Source organism: Mustela nigripes, chromosome 13, assembly GCF_022355385.1.
Source record: "Mustela nigripes isolate SB6536 chromosome 13, MUSNIG.SB6536, whole genome shotgun sequence".
Lineage (NCBI taxonomy): Eukaryota > Metazoa > Chordata > Mammalia > Carnivora > Mustelidae > Mustela > Mustela nigripes.
The window spans coordinates 5,534,753-5,556,869 of NC_081569.1; the positions used below are offsets into that span (position 1 = coordinate 5,534,753).

Consider the following 22,117-nt stretch of genomic DNA (forward strand, 5'->3'; position numbering starts at 1 on the left):
TCCTCCTCTCTCTCTCTGCCTGCCTCTCTGTCTACTTGTGATCTCTACCTGTTGAATAAATAAATAAAATCTTAAAAAAAAATTAAAAAAAAGATTTTATTTTCTTATTTAACACAGAGAGAGAGATCACAAGTAGGCAGAGAGGCAGGCAGAGAGGGGGAAGCAGGCTTTCTGCTGAGCAGAGAGCCCCATGCGGGACTCGATCCCAAGACCCTGAGATCACGACCTGAGCCGATGGCAGAGGCTTAACCCACTGAGCAATCCAGGTGCCCCTCTACTCAAAAATTTATTTAGCTTTATTTATTTATTTATTTATTTATTTATTTATTTATTTGAGGGGATTTGTGGAGGGAGGAGCAGAGAGAGAGAGACAAGCAGACTCTGCCTCACGAGCACAGAGCCCAATGAGGTACTCCATCTCACAACCCTGAGATCATGAGCTGAACCGAAATCAAGAGTAGACCCTCAACCGACTGAGCCACTCAGTTGCCCCCAAAATTTGTTTAGCTTTTAAGATGATTTTACTATTAAAATCAGAAGAAGTTAAACAAATAAAATATTCACTACATAAATTTAGAAATATCAGAAAACAAAACCCCAAATAAAGATAAGGAAGGAAGGATGCCTGCGTGGCTCCGTGCGTTAAGCATCTGCTTTTGCTCAAGTCATGATCCTGGGATCCTGGGATCGAGTCCTGCATGGAGCTCCCTGCTCAGAGGGAAGCCTGCTTCTCCTTCTCCCCCTGCCCCTCCCCGCCTGCTTGTGCGTGTATATTCTCCCCCTCTCAAAAGATAAATAAAATCTTAAAAAAAATAATAATAAGGAAAGAAGAGATCAGGCAAAAAGCAGAAAAGAATAAATTAGGACAATGGAAAACAGTCCAATTAATGCATGTGCCTTTGAGTCGGTTCTTTTTGCAAAAACGAGGTCTAGATAATATAATGGGCAAACGTAGTGAAGAAAAGAAAGCAGAAACAAACACAAGCCGAAATGGTGGGAATAACAGAAGCAGAGAGACTTTAAAAATAAAAATCTAAAAAGAGAGTACGGGACATGGCTGACAAATTTTGAAAACTCCCATGAAAAAGGCAATTTTCTGGGAAAAAGAAGATAGAAAAATTTCCCTGTGTGACAGAATCAAAAGGAGAAAATCTAAAGTGCCTCCTTCGGTTTCTGCTCAAAAGCACCCTGGACAGAGAGACTTCCCCAACCAACTTTCCAAAGCCCCGCACTCCCACCCCACTGTGTTTCCATTTTCCCCGGAGCGCTTCACACCATCTGATATGACATATGTCTAATTGCTTCCTTGTTTCCCTTCTTCTCTCCCCCCTGGAATAGGAGCTTCCTGAGAAGAGAGAATTTGGTTTTAGTTTTTTTTTTTTTTTTAATTAAACTTTTTGTTTTGACATAATTGTGTTTTTTTAATTAAATGTTTTATTTTGAGATCATTCTAAGAAAACCGCTTGGCTTGCTGTTGTATACCTACTGCACAGACCTGGCACACAGCGGACTCTAGAAATAAATACTGGTTTAATGAATAAGTGAATTGAGGAAGAATTTAAGGGAGAGATCGAGAACAAAGTTGTCAGTCCAGAGGGTTTTACGGGGTGGGGGGGATGGACGTCTTTGAAAGTTATGGGGCATGAGTAACCCCATGTTCTAGAAACTAAACCGAAATATAGCATTTTCTCAAAGAAGAAAACTGCCCCCCCCCCCCCCCCCAACAGAAGACTTGAATAAGGAGAGACCCATCCTATGCCTGGGGTAAAGGTTAAATAATGTGTAGGTAGAAAGGTGAAATGAATTTAATGGCTTAGTGCAAACCCAAATGTGACTCTTTTTCAGACTTTGGCACAAAAAAAAAATATATATATATATATATATATTATATATATATAACTCATTTAGCAATATAAACAATTTCAAAGAAAATTTTGTAAAATAAGAGGAAGGAGGGAGGGAACTGATCGATATATAAAACATACTACAAAATTATAATATTTGAAATACTAGAAAATTATAATATTTAAAATTGTGTCATATTAGGGCAAAGATATACAGTTATTTTATTTTTTATTCATCTTATTTTAATTAATTAGTCGTTCATTTTAGGAAAGAAAGGAGAGAGAGAGTGTGCCGATGCTGGGGGGAAGGGAGGAACTAAGGGAGAGAGAGGCTTGTAAACAGCCTCTATATCCAGTGCAGAGCCCAGCTCAGGGTTCCATCTTAAGACCCTGAGATCATGACCTGAGCCAAAATCAAGGGTTGGTTGCTTAACAGACTGAGCCACCCAGATGCCCCTATTTTTCTTATCTTTTTGTGTTGTTTTTATTTAAATGATGTGCAGTTATTTTATTTTATTTTTTAAAGATTTTATTTATTTATTTGACAGACAGATCACAAGTAGGCAGAGAGGCAGGCAGAGAGGGGGGTGGGGAAGCAGGCTCCCCGCCGAGCAGAGAGCCCGATATGGGGCTTGATCCCAGGACCCTGGGATCATGACCTGAGTTGAAGGCAGAGGCTTTAACCCACTGAGCCAACCACGTGCCCCGATGTGCAGTTATTTTAATAGATTAAAATAGATAGCTCAAGGGGCGCCTGAGTGGCTCAGTCAGTTGAGCATCTGACCTCCACTCAGGTCATGATCCCAGGGTCCTGGGATCAAGTCCAGCATTGGGCTCCCTGCTCAGAGGGGAGCCTGTTTCTCCCTTTGCCTGCTCCCTCTGCTTGTATCCTTCTCTCTCTCTCTCTCTCACTCTCTCACTGTCAAATAAATAAAATCTTTTAAACTATTCTTTAAAAATATTTTATTTATTTATTTGACGAGAGAGATCACAAGTAGGCAGAGAGGTAGGCAGAGAGAGAGAGAGGGAAGCAGGCTCCCTGCTGAGCAGAGACCCCCCCCCCCCCATGTGGGACTCGATCCCAGGACCCTGAGATCATGACCTGAGCCGAAGGCAGTGGCTCAGTGGGTTTAAGGCTTTATTTGAATTGTATGATTTTACATTTTTTACATCAAGAATATGCCCATGTTCACTTACACCATTTTAAAAGGTAAAGTGGTGACAAAAACAAAAAGGCAGAGTTTTAGACATTTTTAAGTATTTTTAAAGCTGTCTTTAAAAATTATATAAACAGCAGGTATAAATGATTTCTTTTTTTTTTTTTTTTAAGATTTTATTTATTTATTTGACAGACAGATCACAAGTAGGCAGAGAGGCAGGCTGAAAGAGAGAGAGGAAGAAGCAGGCAAAGAGCCCGATGTGGGACTCGATCCCAGGACCCCGGGATCACGACCCGAGCCGAAGGCAGCGGCCCAACCCACTGAGCCACCCAGGCGCCCCAATGATTTCTTTTTAACTGTAAAATCCCAACAGATAAATGATCAAAAGATACCGTAAGTCAGGTCACTCAGGAGAAAATAACCAGAAAACAAAACGACAAGAAAATGTTCGTGCTCACAGTCATTTAAATAAATCCAAAGTGGAAGCTAGCACGGAGGGTTCAGATTCCAACTTCCCTTCTGGGCCCCAGGACTGGCTCCCTCTTGGGGGAACCCAAAGCCCGAGAGGGTCCCTGCTCAAATGCTCCTAGCTGGAGATTTTGCCAGCGCTGCCCTCCTGTGGAGTGCGTGGCCCTGTCCCGCCCCGACAGGGCCCTCCGGCCCTTTCTGCGGCAGGACGCAGTGTGGGCGGAAGGAGATCCAGTAGGGTGGCCAGGCTCAGACAAAGCTGAGACCTTTGCTGGCACCTGAGCACTAGAGCATGGGGAAAGGTTGGCATTAGGCCTTCCCAGAGCTGGGAGGAAACCAGGAGATGAGGTGGGCAGGTCAGATGAAAACAAAGGGATTTTAAAGCTAACGGAGCAGGGGGCCCCGGGGTGGCTGAGTCGGTTAAGCATCCAACTTTTGTTCTAAGCTCAGGTCTTGATTTTGGTGTCTTGAAGGAGCCATGTGTTGGGCTCCCTACTTAAAACTCTTGGAGCAGAGTGGAAAAACTCTTGGGCACAGAGACCTTCTGCTCCACTGTCTGGCTCCCTAGTGTTGCTGACAATGTGTGGACCCTGTGTGTCCACTGTGCGACTGCAGACTGCTCATCCCTCTGGATCCGGACAACTTGGGTTCCCAGCTCTACCAACCACTTACTTGATGCCAGGAAAGTGAACCTTCCTGAACTCTTTTTTTACTTTCGTGCATTGAGGATAAGAACAGAGCTCCAGGGGCACCTGGATGGCTCAGCTGGTGAAGCATCTGGCTTCCACTCAGGTCATGATCCTGGGGTCCTGGGATCAAGCCCCATCAGGCTCTCTGCTCAGCAGGGAGCCTGTTTCCCCCTCTCCCTCTGCCCTTATGCTCTCTTTCTTGCTCACTGGCTCGAGCACGCACTCTCTCTTTCTCTCTCAATGAATGAATAAAATCTTTAAAAAAAAAAAAAGAACAGAGCTCCAGGGGTGGTGGTGGGAGGAGGGTTCAGCGAAGAGCCAGCGAGGTGCTCAACAGGAGGTCAGGCACAGTAAAAGGCTCACTAGCTGGCCATTGAGGGCTGGTTTATCATTCTCCAGAGGCCTGACCTCTCATCAGTGTGAAGTGGTTCTTGGATATGAACTTGTGGGTCTTGTGGCTGCGGGCCATCTCCGCTCACATGGTCTCTATATGTCACTTGTTCAAAACAGAGCTCCTTATCCCCTTCTGGTCTTCATAATAAACCTGTCCCCACACTGGGCTCCTGTCAATGGTACCACCATCCATCCAGGGTCAACCAGAAACCTGCCATTCCTTCTCTTTCACCCCTGATGCCCATTAATCACTGAGGTGGTTGATTTCACCATGGAAAGTCTTCTCAGGCACTTCCTCTCCCATGGGCCTGGTCCAGCTGCCAGTATGTCCTTCCCCTGTGACAGCCTCTGGCCGCTCTGGGTCCACTCTGGACCCCTCTGTCCTATTCTTCAAAAAATATTCTCTTAATAACTTAAACCCTTTTATTTATTTATTTTTGTGAGAGAGAGAAAGAGAGAGAGAGAGAGAGAGAGAGAGCAGGAGCTCAAGTTGGGGGAGAGGGGCAGAAGGAAGAAGAAGCAGACGCCCCGATGAGCAGGGAGCGCAATGTGGGACTCGATCCCAGGACCCTGGGATCATGACCAGAGCTGAGGGCAGACGCTTAACTGACTGAGCCAGGCAGGTGCCCAACTTAAACCCTTTTATTGGACTTCTACTGCTCTTAAGATAAATGAAAATAAAAAGCCCTATTTACTAAGCAGCTACACTATCCCATTGTGATTTATCTCCTTCAGCTCTCGAAACCCTGTTAGGTAGATACCATCACTTCCAGCTGGCTGGATCACCTTCAACAAGTTCATTTAGTGCCTCAGTTTCATCATCTGCTAAGTAGAGATAAAAACCTTACCTCATTGGGTTATTGTGAGGACCAAACTAGTTCTATCACAGACACTGCTCAGAATGTGCCCGGCATGTAGTATGTGCTCATTAAACTGAGCTAAGTGTTGGAGAAGATGCGCTGTGTGGCAGATAGGGAAAGAGAAACAGAGAAGTTAGAAAACTCACCCAAGGGCTCCCGGTGGCTGAATGGCCATCACTGTGCTGATCTTCAGGGAGCGTCCAGGTGTCCTGTCCGTTGCTCACCATGCCTTGTTAGGGTTTCTGGGCTTTATCTTTTAAGAAAATGATTTCCAGGGGCGCCTGGGTGACTCAGTTGGGTTAAGCCTCTGCCTTCGGCTCAGGTCATGATCTCAGGGTCCTGGGATCAAGCCCCACATCGGGCTCTCTGCTGGGCGGGGAGCCTGCTTCCCCCACCCCCTCTGCCTGCCTCTCTGCCTACTTGTGATCTCTCTCTCTGTCAAATAAATAAATAAAATCTTTAAAAAAAAAGACAATGATTTCCAAAGTGTGTCTGTTAAATGACAATGCATAAGAGGTTGTCTGTGCCAGAATGGGCAAAGGATTGATGGAGAAAAAATCAAAACAGGTCCTCTACTGAAAGATTCCTCAGAGCCTTTACTTTGTCATTATGTGTATATGCCATAAAAAGTTTCTTAAACTTATTTGACCCAAGATTAAGGGCTCTAAGGCACACACGGAAGGCTATAAGAAATGCTACTGTCGGTCCCGGGCAAACTTGAAAGGTTTTTGGAGGGTTGCAAAGGATGGGGTTTTAGGCAAAGAAATTCTGTGACACGGTTGCCACTGTGAAGAGAGCACATGGGAAAGGAGAGGGAATCTTGTTCTCGGGAAACAGAAGCAGCAGAGAATCACCCTCCGGGGCCAATGGGCAGGTGTGGGATGGTGCTCTGTGTAGGCTCAGCTGGGGAGCTGTCCCCATACTTCTAGATGGTCAGAGAGGGGAAAGCCTGAGGGCTAGCGACACATGGATTTGAATGCCCCTGGGGCTGAGATTAGCACCTCTCTTGTTTATTTCCTCCCACAAGCCCAGGTCATTCTTCTGCAGGTCCAGCCTCCCCCGTAGCCAGGTCTCCTCCTTCCCAGCACCTCCTGCCCCCGCCTTACCACCTCTAGCCCCGGCGCTGCAGAACCACCACCCGGACAGGTAATGGGACCATCTCTTTTGGATTCCACTCGTGGGCCCCGAATGGCCTAAATCATGGTGCAATCGCAAAGACCCGCATCTTCCAGACATCCCTGTTAAAAAAGATGTCAGATGAATGTTCTCCTTGATGTGCCTACGTCAAGAAAAAGGAAAACCGTAACATGTGAGGGGAAATTCAGCCTAACAGGGAGCCCTGCTGCCAACCTCCTGAGTCCTTGGAAGGTGGAGAAGCCCCCTTCAGATCCTTACAGGAGTCTCCATCTGCTAGCTCGTGCTCATTAATTAGTGTCCTTTTTCTCAGGCATCAGCACTCGCAGCAAATAATGACAAGGTTTCAGATCCAAAATCTTTTTTATTTATCACTCACTGTTGTAAGCTTTGCTTTCTATTTTTCATTGCAAATAGCCAAGCATTTCCACTATATTATGGGCTGCATTTTACAGTGTTAGGCAAGTTGGGGGAGTTGACAATAAAATATGCCCCCTCCCCTCTCCCCACATGGGTAAAAATGTGCTGAGTTCGAAACTGCTTTACAAATGATTTTTTGGAGCATAATCTGTCTGGAAGCTATTTGGCATATCTCTGTAACCACAAAATTGTGGATCTGATTGTGAGTTTGCTCACCCCAAGGAGACTTGCTTTTCTTTCTTGTCTTCGTCCTTCCCTTCCTTCCTCCCAGCAATCCTCTTTGTGGCTCCCATTCTCTGTGACATCCAACAGCAACCCCCCCACACACACCCCTCCCTCCTGCTTCTTGTGATTTTCCCCAATGCTGCTTGGAGGGCGCCACCCCTCCTCCGCGCTAAGTTAAGTCTGGGTGGGTGTTGACCTCACCGAAAGGTGATCTATATACCCAGGCCCAGCCAACCAACACAGCATGTTTCCCTGCGTCCGTGCTGAGCTGAGTCAGGCCAGCTAGAGCCAGTGAAATTCTCTTAGCTTTCTGGGACCAGCCTTTCCCTTTTCCTGAGAGGGTAAGCGCTGTGACCGCCATCTTTCCATGACCAGAAAGTGAGGCCAACATTGAGGAGAGCAGAGCTGAGAAGTCTTTGGTCCTCTGATAGGCTCGGGGGAACTCCACTGACACGGGGGGCTTTTGCCCTATAAACCACTAAATCCACTTGGCTTAAACCAGTTGGGGTTGGGTTTTCGGTCACTTGGTAACCAAAAGAGTCCTTATTGGTTCTCTCGCTCTGTCACGTCTAGCCAGCTCTTCTGCTTTAGCGACCCTCATGGCAGGTTCCCCGACCCCCCAGTGCGGATCACAGCACACCGCTCTTCTCCCTCTCTTTGGAAAGTGAACAGTGCATACGTGTCTTGCTGAAAGAAAAGGAACCGTTTTTAAATATTCCGAGCTTCAGTCTGCTCTGTACCTGCAAATAGGCAAGTCACATATGTTCCCGGGGCTCCAGCAGACACTAGCTGTCCTCTGGCAGCCGGCCGGAAGCCCGGAGCAGTTCTCCTGCAGGGAAAGGCAGCCAGCCCGCAGGCAGAACCAAGGAGATGTGAACTCAGGGTGTTTTGAGTCCCTTGATCCAAACTGACCAGACTGGCCTCTCCTGCGCTTCTCTGGAGGCAGAGAGAATTCGTGCCATCTTTGGAAGAGTAGTAAACCTGGCTGTTAAGAGGGAAGAAATGCAGTTAAAGGCATCAGCCAGATCTGGGTCCAAAACCTCATCTCACGGCTTGCAAGCTCTGTACTGCGGCAAGTGACTGAGCCTCAGTTATCCCATCTGTAAAATGGGGATAACAGTATCCACCTCATTCATGGGGCAAAGCATCACGCCTGCAGTAAGCAGCCCATATATGAGGGGAAATCATGGTTCTTAATATAATTAGTTATCTCCAAGCCTGGTCTCCCCTGAGTTCGCTGAATGAAGCATGCTGTTGGCTGTTAATGGGGAAGGTTCTAAAGATGGAGAAGGTGGACAGTGGCTATGGCTTGGCTACTCTTCAGCGGAAGTCGTGGGCTAAAGAACATGAACTTTAGCTTTAAGGATGGCTTAAGTTCAAGTCTGGCTCCATCACTTATGCGCTGTATGACCTTGAATAAGCTATGAGTGACTTTTCTGAGCCTCCATTACCCCATCTGTAAAATGGGCAGGTGGAAGCCTATCTCAGAAGCGTGTGAGGAGGTGATGAGCTAGGGCGTGCACCTGCCTGGCACATTGTTTAAAGCTCAGTAAGTAGCGGGGTACAGCTCCAGTGTGTCCAGAGGCCGGCTCTCCCAGTGATGGTCCGTAATTATGTAAGCACAGCAACGAGGCTGCTGGTATCTTTATTTAAGCGGAATTAATTATTCCTTAGACAAGGGATGTAATTTACGGTGAGAGACAAGGAAGAGAAGCAAAAGGAGGAAGGATAATGAGAAAAACAGCACGTGTGAGGGAGGAAGAGCTCTGCGAGATGGCGCTGTCTGGAGATCTTCCCGCAGACTGCTGCTCTCTGCCAGCCGATGCCAGCAGCACTGGCCCAGGTGTTGGAGAGCTGCGGCCCAGCCTGTGCTTCCTCCTCCGGAAACTCGCATAGCCTTGGCTCGGGCGGAGATGCCTTCCGTAACTGTGTGACCTTGCACGGGTCACAGCTTCTCTGAGCCTCATGCTCTCTCTGTGAGATGAGGATATTGACGCCTGTCTCTTTCACAGGGTGGATGTGGGGATTGAAATGCGGAATGCGGATGCACTTTTAAAATTCCCTAGAATCCTCTTACGGGCCCAGATGGACTAAACAGTCTATGGTTTGGAGCGTGCCATTTCCCAATGCACATTAAACACTTTGAACATGCTTTTCCTTTTTCTTTTCTTTGCTTCCTTCCTTCTTTTTTTTTTTTTTTAAGCAGGGGAGAAACAGAGAGAGGGAGAGAATCTTAAGCAGGCTCCATGCCCAGTGTGGAGCCCGACACTTATGACTCTGAGATCATGTCCTGATCCGAAATCCAAGAGTCCGACACTTCACAGACTGAGCCACCCAGGCGCCCTGAACATACGTTTCCCATGTCTGTTTCATGCCCTGGAAGATGGGCTTGTGCCTGTACCTGTACCTGCAAATAGGCAAGTCACATATGTTCCCAGGGCTCCAGCAGATGCTAGCTGTCCTCTGGCAGCTGGCCGGAAACCCGGAGCAGGTGGGAAAGGCAGCAACACACAATCTGGCTGGGGCTGGGTTCTTGCTGGAGGATTGATTGGGGTGGGTGTGGCTGTTAAACGCAGCATGGGTGGAGGGGTTACACAGGAGGCAAGGCTAGGTACTTAGGCATCAGACAGACCCGAACCTGAAACCTGGCCTCCAGCTGGGAAACACTGGGCCGATTTTTTATGAACTTTCCAGTCTCCCTTTATTCATGGGCACGAGAGCGTTACTGTGAAGACAGAAAGAGAAACGTGTGTCAAGTGCTTAGCATGGTTCCTGGCACCTTTTCCATCTCTGTGAGTTTTGTTTTATTCCCCCAAAGAGAAGAAACAAATCAGAAACTTCCAAACCCCTGAATCCAGCCTGGGTTAATTCGGAAATGAACACTCGACCCTCCAAGGGTGAGTCTGGTTTTCAAATGTGCTTGTCTTCCTTCACTTAATACTGCTTGATAGGCTTAGAATGGCAGAGTGGGGACTCTTGCAGTCAGAGGGGATATTAGCCAGGGCTTGGAGCCATGGCCTCAGGAATCTGCAGAGAGCTGCGTGGATGCCAGGAAGGCCCAGTAGGCAGGGTTCCAGGGGTCGGCTTTTGAAGGTGGTTTGCAAACCCCACAGCCCCATGCTTGAGCCCATCACAGTGCTCCTTCCGTGTGGCTGAGGTCCTTCTAGAAGAGTCCCATCGCCGTAGACGTTATTACCTCTCTGCTGCGGCAGGAGTCTATTGCCATCACGGTCATCCGTGTCCAATTTTATTTTTGATTTTTAAAGTTTCAGAGCTTTTTTTTTTTTTTGGCAGTGTAAACCCCAACACAATACACCAGCATGATTTCATGCATTGAGAGAGGAAATCTTTCCTGGATAAAGAGGGAAATTATGCAGATAACTTTGGCACGACCTCCCTCCTAGGCAGCCATAGAGTGAAACCTTTCATTTAGAGGTCTGGCCCTTCTTTCTGCAGTTTGCTGTAATCTACATTCACCAAGGAAAACTTGTACTGATCGGGGCACCTGGGTGGCACTGGTTCAGTGGGTTAAACCTCTGCCTTCGGCTCAGGTCATGATCTCAGGGTCCTGAGATCCACACTGGGCACCCTGCGCAGTAGGGAGCCTGCTCCCCGCCCCCCCACAACTGCTGCTCTGCCTACTTGTGATCTCTCTCTCTCTCTGTGTCAAATAAATAAATGAAATCTTAAGAAGAAAAGCATATTGATCATGGGGACCCAGTGTGTTCCAGGGTCGTGGGTTATTTTTCTCATCCTGACATCTGGATTGAACAAGGCCAGCAGCAAGACACTGCACACTGCTCCAGTACCTTCCCCTCCAATAAATACAAAGAGAGAGATCAAGCTTGGATGCTTCTTGGCTGGACCAAGGATCTGGAGAAACAATGGTGGTGGTAGGAGCCTTGTGTCCAGAAGAAGAACAGATCAAATCTGCAAGTCCCTACACCTTGTGTTCAATTTTAGATCGATTTCTAGAATTCTCCAGCATCACCCACCAGGAGCTCCAGGGTTCTGCCTGCTAGGCCTCCCTGAGCATGAGCTGGGGTGCTGAGGCTCAGAGCTGAGCACAGATGGGGAAGGGAGTCCAGAATGCTTGAGAACTCAATCCTTTCGGCAGGGGAGGTAAAGGTGGAGTGTCTGGAGGCCAGAGGCCAATGAGACAAAGAACACTGCCCTCTTTGAAACCTTAGGCTGGCATTAATATCATCGAGGCTTCAAAAGACATCCCATCATTCTAATAAAAAATGAAAGCCGGAGAGGCTCCGTGCCCAGACTGGCCGGCATACACGAGCCAGGCCAGGCGCCTCCAGCAGAGGGCGCACGCAGGGATGGGAGGTGCCCCCACGCCTGGTCCCATCTGGTCCCGCACTGCCAGAGCAGAGCAGGTACCTGGAGAGGCACCGCCCCAGGGATACGAGTCATTCCAGAGGAGAGGCCCCGGGAGTGTTGGGGGCGGGGGAGATAGAGACTGGGGCACGTGACCCCCAACCTTGCACCCTAACTGTGCGCATCTGTTTGTTAGGCATTTGTCACTCGTTTGGCGCTGATTGGGTTTCCACCTAGTGCAAGGCACAGCCACACACTACTTCCAGATTCACCTGCTGAAGACACCGCTGGAATCGCGTGCTTCCGCTCCAGGACCTGCAATGACTCCCCATGTCCACGGCTTCATGTGATGTCTCTGCCTGGTGTCAACACCTCTGACGTTCTGCGTCATCTCTCGGTGCACCATTCCCCTTGGGCAGGCAGACTGGTGCCCTCGCCCGCTCCCCCTAAACTGCCACCTGATTTCTTCTTTGTAAAATGGCCCTGGTAGTGCCCCCTGTCCCGCATAGAGTCGCTGGTGTGTGGATTAGGTGAGAGAACACGTAAGCACACAGTAGGCATCATGATAAATGTTTTTGGCGATAGTGATGCTGCGTCTCAAGGAATTCCTTCCTTTACAACACCGCCCCCCCCCCCCCCACCACCGCTTTGCCCAGTCAAGACGTCTCTGTCTTTCACAGCCGGGTTGAATGCTGCTCTTCTTTCCAGAAGCCGAGCAGGGTCCCTTGGGGCCAGTAGTTTGCAAAGCTGGGACTCACCCGAGAAAATGTTTTTCTTTTACATGGCTTAAAATGTTTTCTTTTGGGGGTAGAAGCACATAACATAAACTTTACCACCTTAACCATCTTTAAGGGAACGGTGCTGTCGTGTCGAATACATTCACACTGTTGTGCAACACATCTTTTGAACCTTTTTATCTTGCAAAACCAGCGCTGTACACGTTAAACAAAAACTCTCCATTTCCCGTTTGCCTCAGCCCTTGGCAACCACCCCTTAACTTTTGTCTCTATCTATTTGACTACTTTAGATACTCAGTATAAGTGGAAAAAGGCACTATTTGTCTTTTTGTGAGTGGCTTCTATCACTTAGCATGATGTCCTCAAGATTTTTCTGTGTTCAGTATGTGACAGGATTTCCTTCCTTTTTTAAGGCTGAATAGCATTCTACCATATACATACATATACATATTTGTGAACCACATTTTAAAAAAGAATTTCTCTCTTTATTTGAGAAAGAGCAAGAGAGAGAGAGAGCATGAACAGGGGGAAGGGCAGAGGGAGAACCAGGCTCCCCGCTCAGCAGGGAGCCTGATGTGGGACTCCATCCCAGGACCCTGAGATCATGACCTAAGCTGAAACAGAGAATCTGCTGCCTAACTGACTGAGCCACCTAGGTGCCCCACCATAACTGTATTTTTTAAAAATTAACATATAATATATAATTTGCCCCAAGGGTACAGGTCTGTGAATTGTCAGGCCCACACACTTCACAGCACTCACCATAGCACATACCCTCCCCAATGTCCATAACCCCACCCCCCCTCTCCCTACCCACCTCCTCCTGGCAACCCTCAGTTTGTTTTGCGAGATTAAGAGTCTCTTATGGTTTGTCTCCCTCCCGATCCCATCTTGTTTCATCTTTTCCTTTCCTACCCCCCAACCCCCCCACTTTGTCTCTCAAATTCCTCATATCAGGGAGAGCATATGATACTTGTCTTTCTCTGATTGACTTATTTCGCTCAGCATCATACCCTCTAGTTCCCTCCACATCATTGCAAATGGCAAGATTTAATTTCTTCTGATGGCTTCATAGTATTTCATTGTGTATATATACCACATCTTCTTTATCCATTCATCTGTTGATGGACATCTAGTTTTTTTCCATAGTTGGGATATTGTGAACATTGCTGCTACAAACATTTGGGTGCACGTGCCCCTTTGGATCACTACGTTTGTATCTTTAGGGTAAATACCCAGTAGTGCGATTGCTGGATCATAGGGTAGCTCTGTTTTGAGGAACCTCCATGCTGTTTTCCAGAGTGGTTGCACCAACTTTTATTCCCTCCAATGTGTAGGAGGGTTCCCCTTTCTCTGCATCCTTGCCAGCAGCCAGTTGTCATTTCCTGACTTGTTGATTTTAGCCATTCTGACTGGTGTGAGGTGGGATCTCCCTGTGGTTTTGATTTGCCTTTTCCTGATGCCGAGTGATGTGGAGCACTTTTCCATGTGTCTGTTGGCCATCTGGATGTCTTTCTTTGCAGAAATGTCTGTTCATGTCTTCTGCCCATTTCTTGATTGGATTATTTGTTCTTTGGGTGTTGAGTTTGATAAGTACTTTATAGATTTTAGCTATTAGCCTTTTATCTGATATGTCATTTGCAAATATCTTCTCCCATTCTGTCAGTTGTCTTTGGGCTTTGTTGACTGTTTCCTTTGCTGTGCAAAAGCTTTTGATCTTGGTGAAGTCCCAATAGTTCATTTTTGCTCTTGCTTCCCTTGCCTTTGGAGACGTGTCTAGCAAGAAGTTGCTGTGGCTCGGGTCAAAGAGGTTGCTGCCTGTGTTCTCCTCAAGGATTTTGGTGGATTCCTTTCTCACATTGATGTCTTGCATCCATTTTGAGTCTATTTTTGTGTGTGGTGTAAGAAAATGGTCCAGTTTCATCTTTCTGCATGTGGCTGCCCAATTTTCCCAGCACCACTTGTTGAAGAGACTGTCTTTTTTCCATTGGACATTCTTTCCTGCTTTGTTGAAGATTAGTTGACCATAGAGTTGAGGGTACATTTCTGGGCTTTCTATTCTGTTCCATTGATCTATGTATTTTAGCACCACTACCATACTGTCTTGATGATGATAGCTTTGTAATAGAGCTTGAAGTCTGGAATTGTGATGCGGCCAACTTTGGTTTTCTTTTTCAGCATTCCTCTGGCTCTTCGGGTTCTTTCTGGTTCCATATAAATTTTAGGATTATTTGTTCCATTTCTTTGAAAAAAATTGATGGTATTTTGATAGGAATTGCATTAAACCTGTAGATTGCGGGTGGGGGGAGGTTAAAAAAAAGCACATGTAGATTGCTTTAGGTGGCATGGGCATTTTCACAATATTTATTCTTCCAATCCATGAGCATGGAACATTTTTCCATTTCTTTGTGTCTTCCTCAGTCTCTTTCATGTGTACTTTATAGTTTTCTGAGTACAGATTCTTTGTCTCTTTGGTTAGATTTATTCCTAGGTATCTTATGGTTTTCGGTGCAATTGTAAATAGGATCAACTCCTTAATTTCTCTTTCTTCTCTCTTATTGGTGTATAAGAGTGCAACTGATTTCTGTGCATTGATTTCATATCCTGACACTTTACTGAATTCCTGTACAAGTTCTAGCAGATTTGGAGTGGAGTCTTTTGGGTTTTCCCAGACCCCAAAGGGGTATCATATCATCTACAAAGAGTGATAGTTTGACTTCTTCTTTGCCAATTTGGATGCCTTTAATTTCTTTTTTTTTTGTCTGATTGCCGAGGCTAGGACTTATAGTACTATGTTGAATAGCAGTGGTGATAGTGGACAGGCCTGCCGTGTTCCTGACCTTAGCAGAAAAGTTTTCAGTTTTTCTCCATTGAAAATGATATTCACTGTGGGTTTTTCATAGATGGCTTTGTTGATATTGAGGTATGTACCTTCTATCCCTAAACTTTGAAGAGATTTGATCAAGAAAGGATGCTACACTTTGTCAAATCCTTTTTTAGCATCTATTGAGAATATCATATGGTTCTTGTTCTTTCTTTTATTAATGTATTGTATAACATTGATTGATTTACAGATGTTGAAACAACCTTGCAGCTCTGGAATAAATCTCACTTAGTCGTGGTGAATAATCCTTTTAATGTACTGTTGGATCCTATTGGCTATTATTTTGGTGAGAATTTTCGCATCTGTGTTCATCAAGGATATTGGTCTGTAATTCTCCTTTTTGTTGGAATCTTTGGTTTTGGGATCAAGGTAATGCTGGCCTCATAAAATGAGTTTGGAAGTTTTCCCTCCATTTCTAATTTTTGGAACAGTTTCAGGAGAATAGATATTAATTCTTCTTTAAATGTTTGGTAGAATTTCCCTGGGAAACCATCTGGCCCTGGGCTCTTGTTTGTTGGAGATTTTTGATGACTGCTTCAATCTTCTTACTGATTATGGGTCTGTTCAGGTTTTCTGTTTCTTCCTGGTTCAGTTTTGGTAGCTTATATGTCTGTAGAAATGCAACCATTTCATCCAGATTGTCAAATTTGCTGGCATATAGTTGCTCATAATATGTTCTTATAATTGTATTTCTTTGGTGTTGGTTGTGATCTCTCCTCTTTCATTCATGACTTTATTTATTTAGGTCATTTCTCTTTTCTTTTTGATAAGTCTGGGCAGGGGTTATCACTCTTATTAATTCTTTCAAAGAACCAGCCCCTAGTTTCGTTGATTTGTTCTACTCTTCTTTTGGTTTCCATTTCATTGATTTCTACTCTTATCTTTATTATTTCTCTTCCCCTGCTGGGTTTAGGCTTTTTTGGCTATTCTTCTCCAGGTCCTTGGTGTAGGGGTACAGTTAAGTTGTGCCCATTTACACTCAGGGTAACTATTGAGACCTTTCTTGTTTCTTGAGAAAGGCTTGTATCGCTATATACTTTCTTCTCAGGGCTGCCTTTGCTGTGTCCCACAGATTTTGAACAGTTGTGTTTTCATTACCATTCGTTTCTATGAATTTTTTCAATTCTTCTTTAATTTCCTTGTTGACCCATTCATTCTTTAGTAGGATGCTCCTTAGCCTCCAAGTTCTTTCCAACTTTCCTCTTGTGATTGAGTTCTAGCTTCAGAGTATTGTGGTCTGACAATGCAGGGAATGATTCCAATCTTTTGGTACAGGTTGAGACCTGATTTGTGACTCAGGATGTGATCTATTCTGGAGAATGTTCCATGTGAACTAGAGAAGAAGGTGTATTCTGTTGCTTTGGGATGGAGTGTTCTGAATCTGTGTTCTGAATATATCTGTGGTGTCCATCTGGTCCGGTGTGTCATTTAAGGCCTTTATTTCCTTTTTGATGTTTTGCTTGGATGATCTGTCCATTTCAGTGAGGGGGTGTTAAAGTCCCCTACTATTATTGTATTATTGTCAATGTGTTTGATTTTGTTATAAATTGGTTTATATAGTTGACTGCTCCCATGTTAGGGGCAGAGATATTTAAAATTGTTAGATCTTCTTGTTGGACAGACCTTTTGAGTATGATCTAGTGTCCTTCTTCATCTCTTATTATAGTCTTTGGCTTAAGATCTAATTTCTGACATAAGAATCCCCACCCCAGCTTTCTTTTGATGTCCATTAGCATGGTAAACTGTTTTCCACCTCCTCATTTGAAATTTGGAGGTGTCTTTGGGTCTAAAATGAGTTTCTTGTAGACAGCATACTGATGGTTGTTTTTTTTTTTTTTAATCCATTCTGATATCCTGTGTCTTTTGATTGGGGCCTTTAGCCCATTTACACTCAGGGTAACTATTGAAAGATATGAATTTAGTGCCATTGTAATGCCTGTAGGGTGACTGTTAGTGTTTATTGTCTCTGTTCCTTTCTGGTCTACTATTTTTAGGCTCTCTCTTTGGTTAGAGGATCCCTTTCAATATTTCCTATAGGGCTGGTTTGGTGTTTATAAATTCTTTTAGTTTTTGTTTCTTCTGGAAGTTTTTTAAATCTCTCATTCTATTTTCAATGATAGTCTAGCTGGATATAGTATTCTTGGCTGCATGTTTTTCTCATTTAGTGCTCTGAATATATCATGCCATATATCTTTCTGGCCTGCCAGGTCTCTATGGATAGGTCTGCTGCCAATCTAACGTTTATACTATTGTATGTTACATAGCTCTTGTCCTGAGCTGCTTTCAGGATTTTCTCTTTGTAACTGAGACTTGTAAGTTTTACTATTAGATGACAGGGTGTGGACCTATTTTTATTGATTTTGAGGAAGGTTCTCTGTGCATCCTGGATTTTGATGCTTGTTCCCTTTGCCATATTAGGGAAATTCTCTACTATAATTAGCTCCAATACACCTTCTGCCTCCTCTCTCTTTCTTCTTCTTCTGGAATCCCAATTATTCTAATATTGTTTCATCTTATGGTATCACTTATCACTCAAATTCTCCCCTCATGATCCAGTAGTTGTTTGTCTCTCTTTTGCTCAGCTTCTTTATTCTCTGTCGTTTGGTCTTCTATATTGCTAATTCTCTCTTCTGCCTCATTTATCCTAATAGAAGAGCCTCATTTTCTATTGCACCTCATTAATAGCTTTTTAAATTTCAACTTGGTTAGATTTTAGTTCTTTTATTTCTCCAGACAGGGTTTCTCTAATATCTTCCATGCCTTTTTGAAGCTCAGTTAACACCTTAAGAATCATCATTCTGAACTCTAGATCTTTCATATTACCGATCTCCGTATCAATTAGGTCCCTAGCCTTTGGTACTGCCTCTTGTTCTTTTGTTTTTGTTTTTGTTTTTCATGGTGAGTTTTTCCACCTTGTCATTTTATCCAGATAAAAAAATGTGAATGAGAGAATAAAATACTAAAAGTGTGGCAAAGACCCCAGAAAAATGTATGCTAACCAAATCAGAAGAGACCCCAAATCAGGTGAAGAAGATAACGGGGTAAAAAGAAATTTTTAAAAATTTAAGAAAAAATATATTAGACTGGTGAATAGAACAGAACCACCCACTTGATTTTGGGTATATTTTGGTCTCTTAGAAGAAACAATCTCCTGAAATTTTAAAGAAAGAAAAAAATATATATATACACACACAAATATAAGGGTAAACATGATGAAGGGATGGAATACAACTGTAAAGATGAAAATTTTTAAAATTTCTAGAAAAGGAATTGATAAGTTGGTTGGAAAAAGAAAGAAAAAGAAAGTGGAGAGAATGTGCTCAGGCTGGAGACTAGAACAAAGCCATGTACTAGATTTAGGTATATTTCAATTCATTAGAAGAAATTGTATCCCAAAAATTTTTAGAAGAAAAAACCCTATATGTATACAAAAAATAAAGTTAGATATGATGAAGGATAAAATATGACTATAATAATGAAGGTTTAAAAAAATTTTTTTAGAAAGGTATTGTTAAGATAAACTAGTTAAAAAACCCTAAAGGGGGAAGGAGGAAAATTTAAAAAATTAGAATAAGAAAAAAATAAAATAAAAAATTTAAATTGCAAGACTAAAGAATCATGGGGAGAAAGCCTTGAATTCCATGCTTTGCTTTCCCCACCTCTGGAATTCCACTGTTCTCCTTGATCAATGAGCTTGGTCTTGGTTGGATTTCTTGCTGTTCTTCTGGGAGAGGGACCTGTTGCCATGATTCTCAAATGTCTTTTCCGGAGGCGAAATGCGCAGCCCTTGCCAGGGGCTGGGTTAAATCATGTGCTTGGTTCGCTCTTGGAGCTTTTGTTCCCTGAGCACTTTCCATAGAGTTCCAGAGGATGGGAATAAAGATGGCGCCTCCCAATCTCCGCCTGGAGGAGCTGAGAGCCCGGGGCCCCACTTCTCAGTGCAGCCTCAGAGAAAAGCGTTCAATCCCTCCCATCTCCCTGCTCTCCGGCGGAGCTCAGAGCTCAACCGGCCTGTGACTGAGCATTTCTATCTCTGGTGCATGGCCCTGTTTGGAGTCGCCAAACCCAGCAAATTCCTGCCACAGACTCCCAGAGAAGGAAGGTGATTCTCCCCGGATCTTGTGGGCTCCCTGCTCAAAGAGCAGTGGTAAAACTGTGTCGCGGATCACAGTTTAAGGTGACCCCAAGCTGAGAATTCACTCCTCAGCTCCATCTCTGTAGTTGGTGTCCCCGCTCTGATACCTGCGAGTTCTGCCACACCCAGACACCCCCGATCCTTCTGTGACCCTGCAGGACCTGAGACCACGCTGTCCCCGCAAGGGCTCCATCCCCACTTAGCCTCTGGAGCCACATCCATCAGTGGAGCAGATTTCTAAAAGTTCCGATTTTGTGCTCTGTTGCTCTGCTGCTTGCTGGGAACTGGCCCCTCCCCCCACAGTCTATCTTCCCTTGGCTTCGGATTCACTTCTCCACACGTCCTACCTTTCAGAAAGTGGTTGATTTTCTGTTTCTGGAATTGCTGTTCTTCTTCTCTTTGATCTCCTTTTGGGTTTGTAGAGGTTCGGAATGGTTTGATAACTATCTAGCTGAACTGCGACCTGATGTCGTCTCAGTCTGCTATTCCTCGCCATCTTGACTCTGCATTCTCCATAACTGTATTCTTAATCCCCTTCATCTGTTTCACCCACCCCTCCCACCCACCTCCCCTCTGGTGATGGCCAGTTTATTCTTTGTATTTAACAGCCTGTTTGTTTGTTTGTCTCTTTCCCCTTTGTTCTTTGTTTCTTTAACTCCACATATGAGTGAAATATGTTATTTGTATTTCTCTGACTTACTTCACTGAGGGTTATACCCTCCAGATCCATCCATGTCATTGTAAATGGCAAGATTTCATTCATTTTTATGGCTGAATAATATTCCATTGTTTATACACACCACATCTTTATCCATTCATCTATTGATGGACACTTGGATTGCTTTCATTATTTGGCTATTATAAAAAATGCTACAACAAACATAGGATGTACATATCTTTTCAGATTAATGTTTTCATATTCTTTGGGTAAATACCCAGTGGTGGAATTACTGGATCATATGGTAATTTTATTTTTAATTTTTTGAGGAATCTCCATAGTGTTTTCCACAATGGCTCCACCAGTTTGCATTCCCACCAACAGGGCTCCTTTTTCTCCACATCCTCGCCAACATTTGTTGTTTCCCATGTTGCTGATTTTAGCCATTCTGAGAGGTGTGAGATGATATCTCATTGCAGTTTTGATTTGAATTTCCCTGATGAAGAGTGACATTGAGTATCTTTTCATGTGTCTGTTGGTCATCTGGATGTCTTCTTTGGAGAAATGTCTGCTCATGTCTTCTGCCTATTTAATCAGATTATCATTATTATTATAATTGCTGTTGAGTTATATAAATTCTTCATGTATTTTGTATACTAACCTCTTATTAGATATGTCAGTTGCAAATGTCTCCTCCCATTCAGTAGGTTGTCTTTTAGTTCTGTTGATTGTTTCTTTCACTGTGCAGAAACTTTTTATTTTGATGAAGTCCCAATAGTTTATCTTTGCTTTTGGTTCTGTTGCCTTAGGAGACATATCTAGAAACATGTTGCTATGGCTATTGTCAGAGAAATTACTGCCTGTGTAATCTCCTAGGATTTTTATGGGTCCAAGTGTCATATATAGGGCTTTAATTAATTTTTGAGTTTATTTTTGTGAATGATGTAAGAAAGTGGTCCATTTTCATTCTTTTACATGTAGCTGTCCATCCTCCCAACACCATTTGTTGAAGAGACTGTCTTTTTCTCAATGGATATTCTTGCCTTCTTTAGCAAAGATTGATCAACCATATAACCGTGGGTAGTTTTATTTCTGGGCTCTCTATTATGTTCTATTTATCTATGTGTCTATCCTCCTGTAGGTACCACACTGTTTTTTATTACTACAGCTTTATAATGTGGGATTGTGATACTTTCAGTTTTCTTCTTCTTTTCCAAGATTATTTTAGCTATTTGGGGCCTTTTGTGGTTCCTTACAAGTTTTAGGATTATTTGTTCCAGTTCTGTGAAAAAGGCTGGTGGTATTTTGATGGGGATTACATTAAATGTGTAAAGGGCTTTGGATAATAAAGATATTTTTAACATTATTGGTTCTACCAATCCATGAACATAGAATATCTTCCCGTTTGTGTCCTCTTTTATTTTGTTCATCAAAGTTTTATAGTTTTGGGAGTACAGGTATTTCACCTTCATAGTTGAGTTGATTCCTAGGTATTTTATTATTTTTGGTTCAGTTGTAAATGAGATTGTTTTCTTAGTTTCTCTTGTTGCTACTTCATTATTAGTGCATAGAAATGCAACAGATTTCTGTATATGAATTTTGTATCTTGTGACCTTACTGAATTCATTTATCAGTTCGAGTGCAGTTTTTTTTTGTGGAGTTTTTAGGGTTTTCTGTACAGAATATCACACCATCTACAAATAACAAGTTTTACTTCTTTCTTATCAGTCTGGATACCTTTTATTCCCTTTTTTTGCCTGATTGCTACTGCTAGAACTTCCAGGACTGGGTTGAATAACATAATGAGATTGGACATTCTTGTCTTTTCCTGACTTAGGGGAAAAGCTTTCAGTTTTTCACCAATGAGTGTAATGTTAGCTGTGGGTTTTTCATATATAGCCTTTATTATGTTGAGATATGTTTCCTGTAAACCTATTTTGTTGAGGGTTTTTATCAGGAATGGATCTTGTCAAATGCTTTTTCTGCATCTACTGAAATGATCATTTTTAAAAAATATCCTTTCTCTTGCTGATGTGATGTATTATGTTGATTGATTTGCAAATGTTGAACCTCTCCTGCATCTTTGGAATAAATCTTACTTCTTGTGGTGAGTGATTTTTTGTGTTAATTGTTGGATTTGTTTTGCTAATATATTGTTGAGAATTTTTGCATCTATGTTCATCA

General features: G+C 43.7%; 1 protein-coding gene and 1 pseudogene across 1 annotated transcript in view; one reads left to right on the plus strand and one right to left on the minus strand.

The window, feature by feature from the left end:
- LOC131998696 (uncharacterized) overlaps nucleotides 1-12,009 on the plus strand; it is a 21,349-nt gene extending 9,340 nt beyond the window's left edge. Inside the window, exon 3 of the mRNA XM_059371173.1 lies at nucleotides 11,716-12,009. Within this exon, the coding sequence (XP_059227156.1) occupies nucleotides 11,716-12,009 (294 nt within the window). The remainder of the gene's footprint in view (nucleotides 1-11,715) is intronic.
- On the minus strand, nucleotides 10,623-11,550 carry LOC132029158 (cytochrome c oxidase subunit NDUFA4-like; annotated as a pseudogene).
- Nucleotides 12,010-22,117: the final 10,108 nt, after the last annotated feature.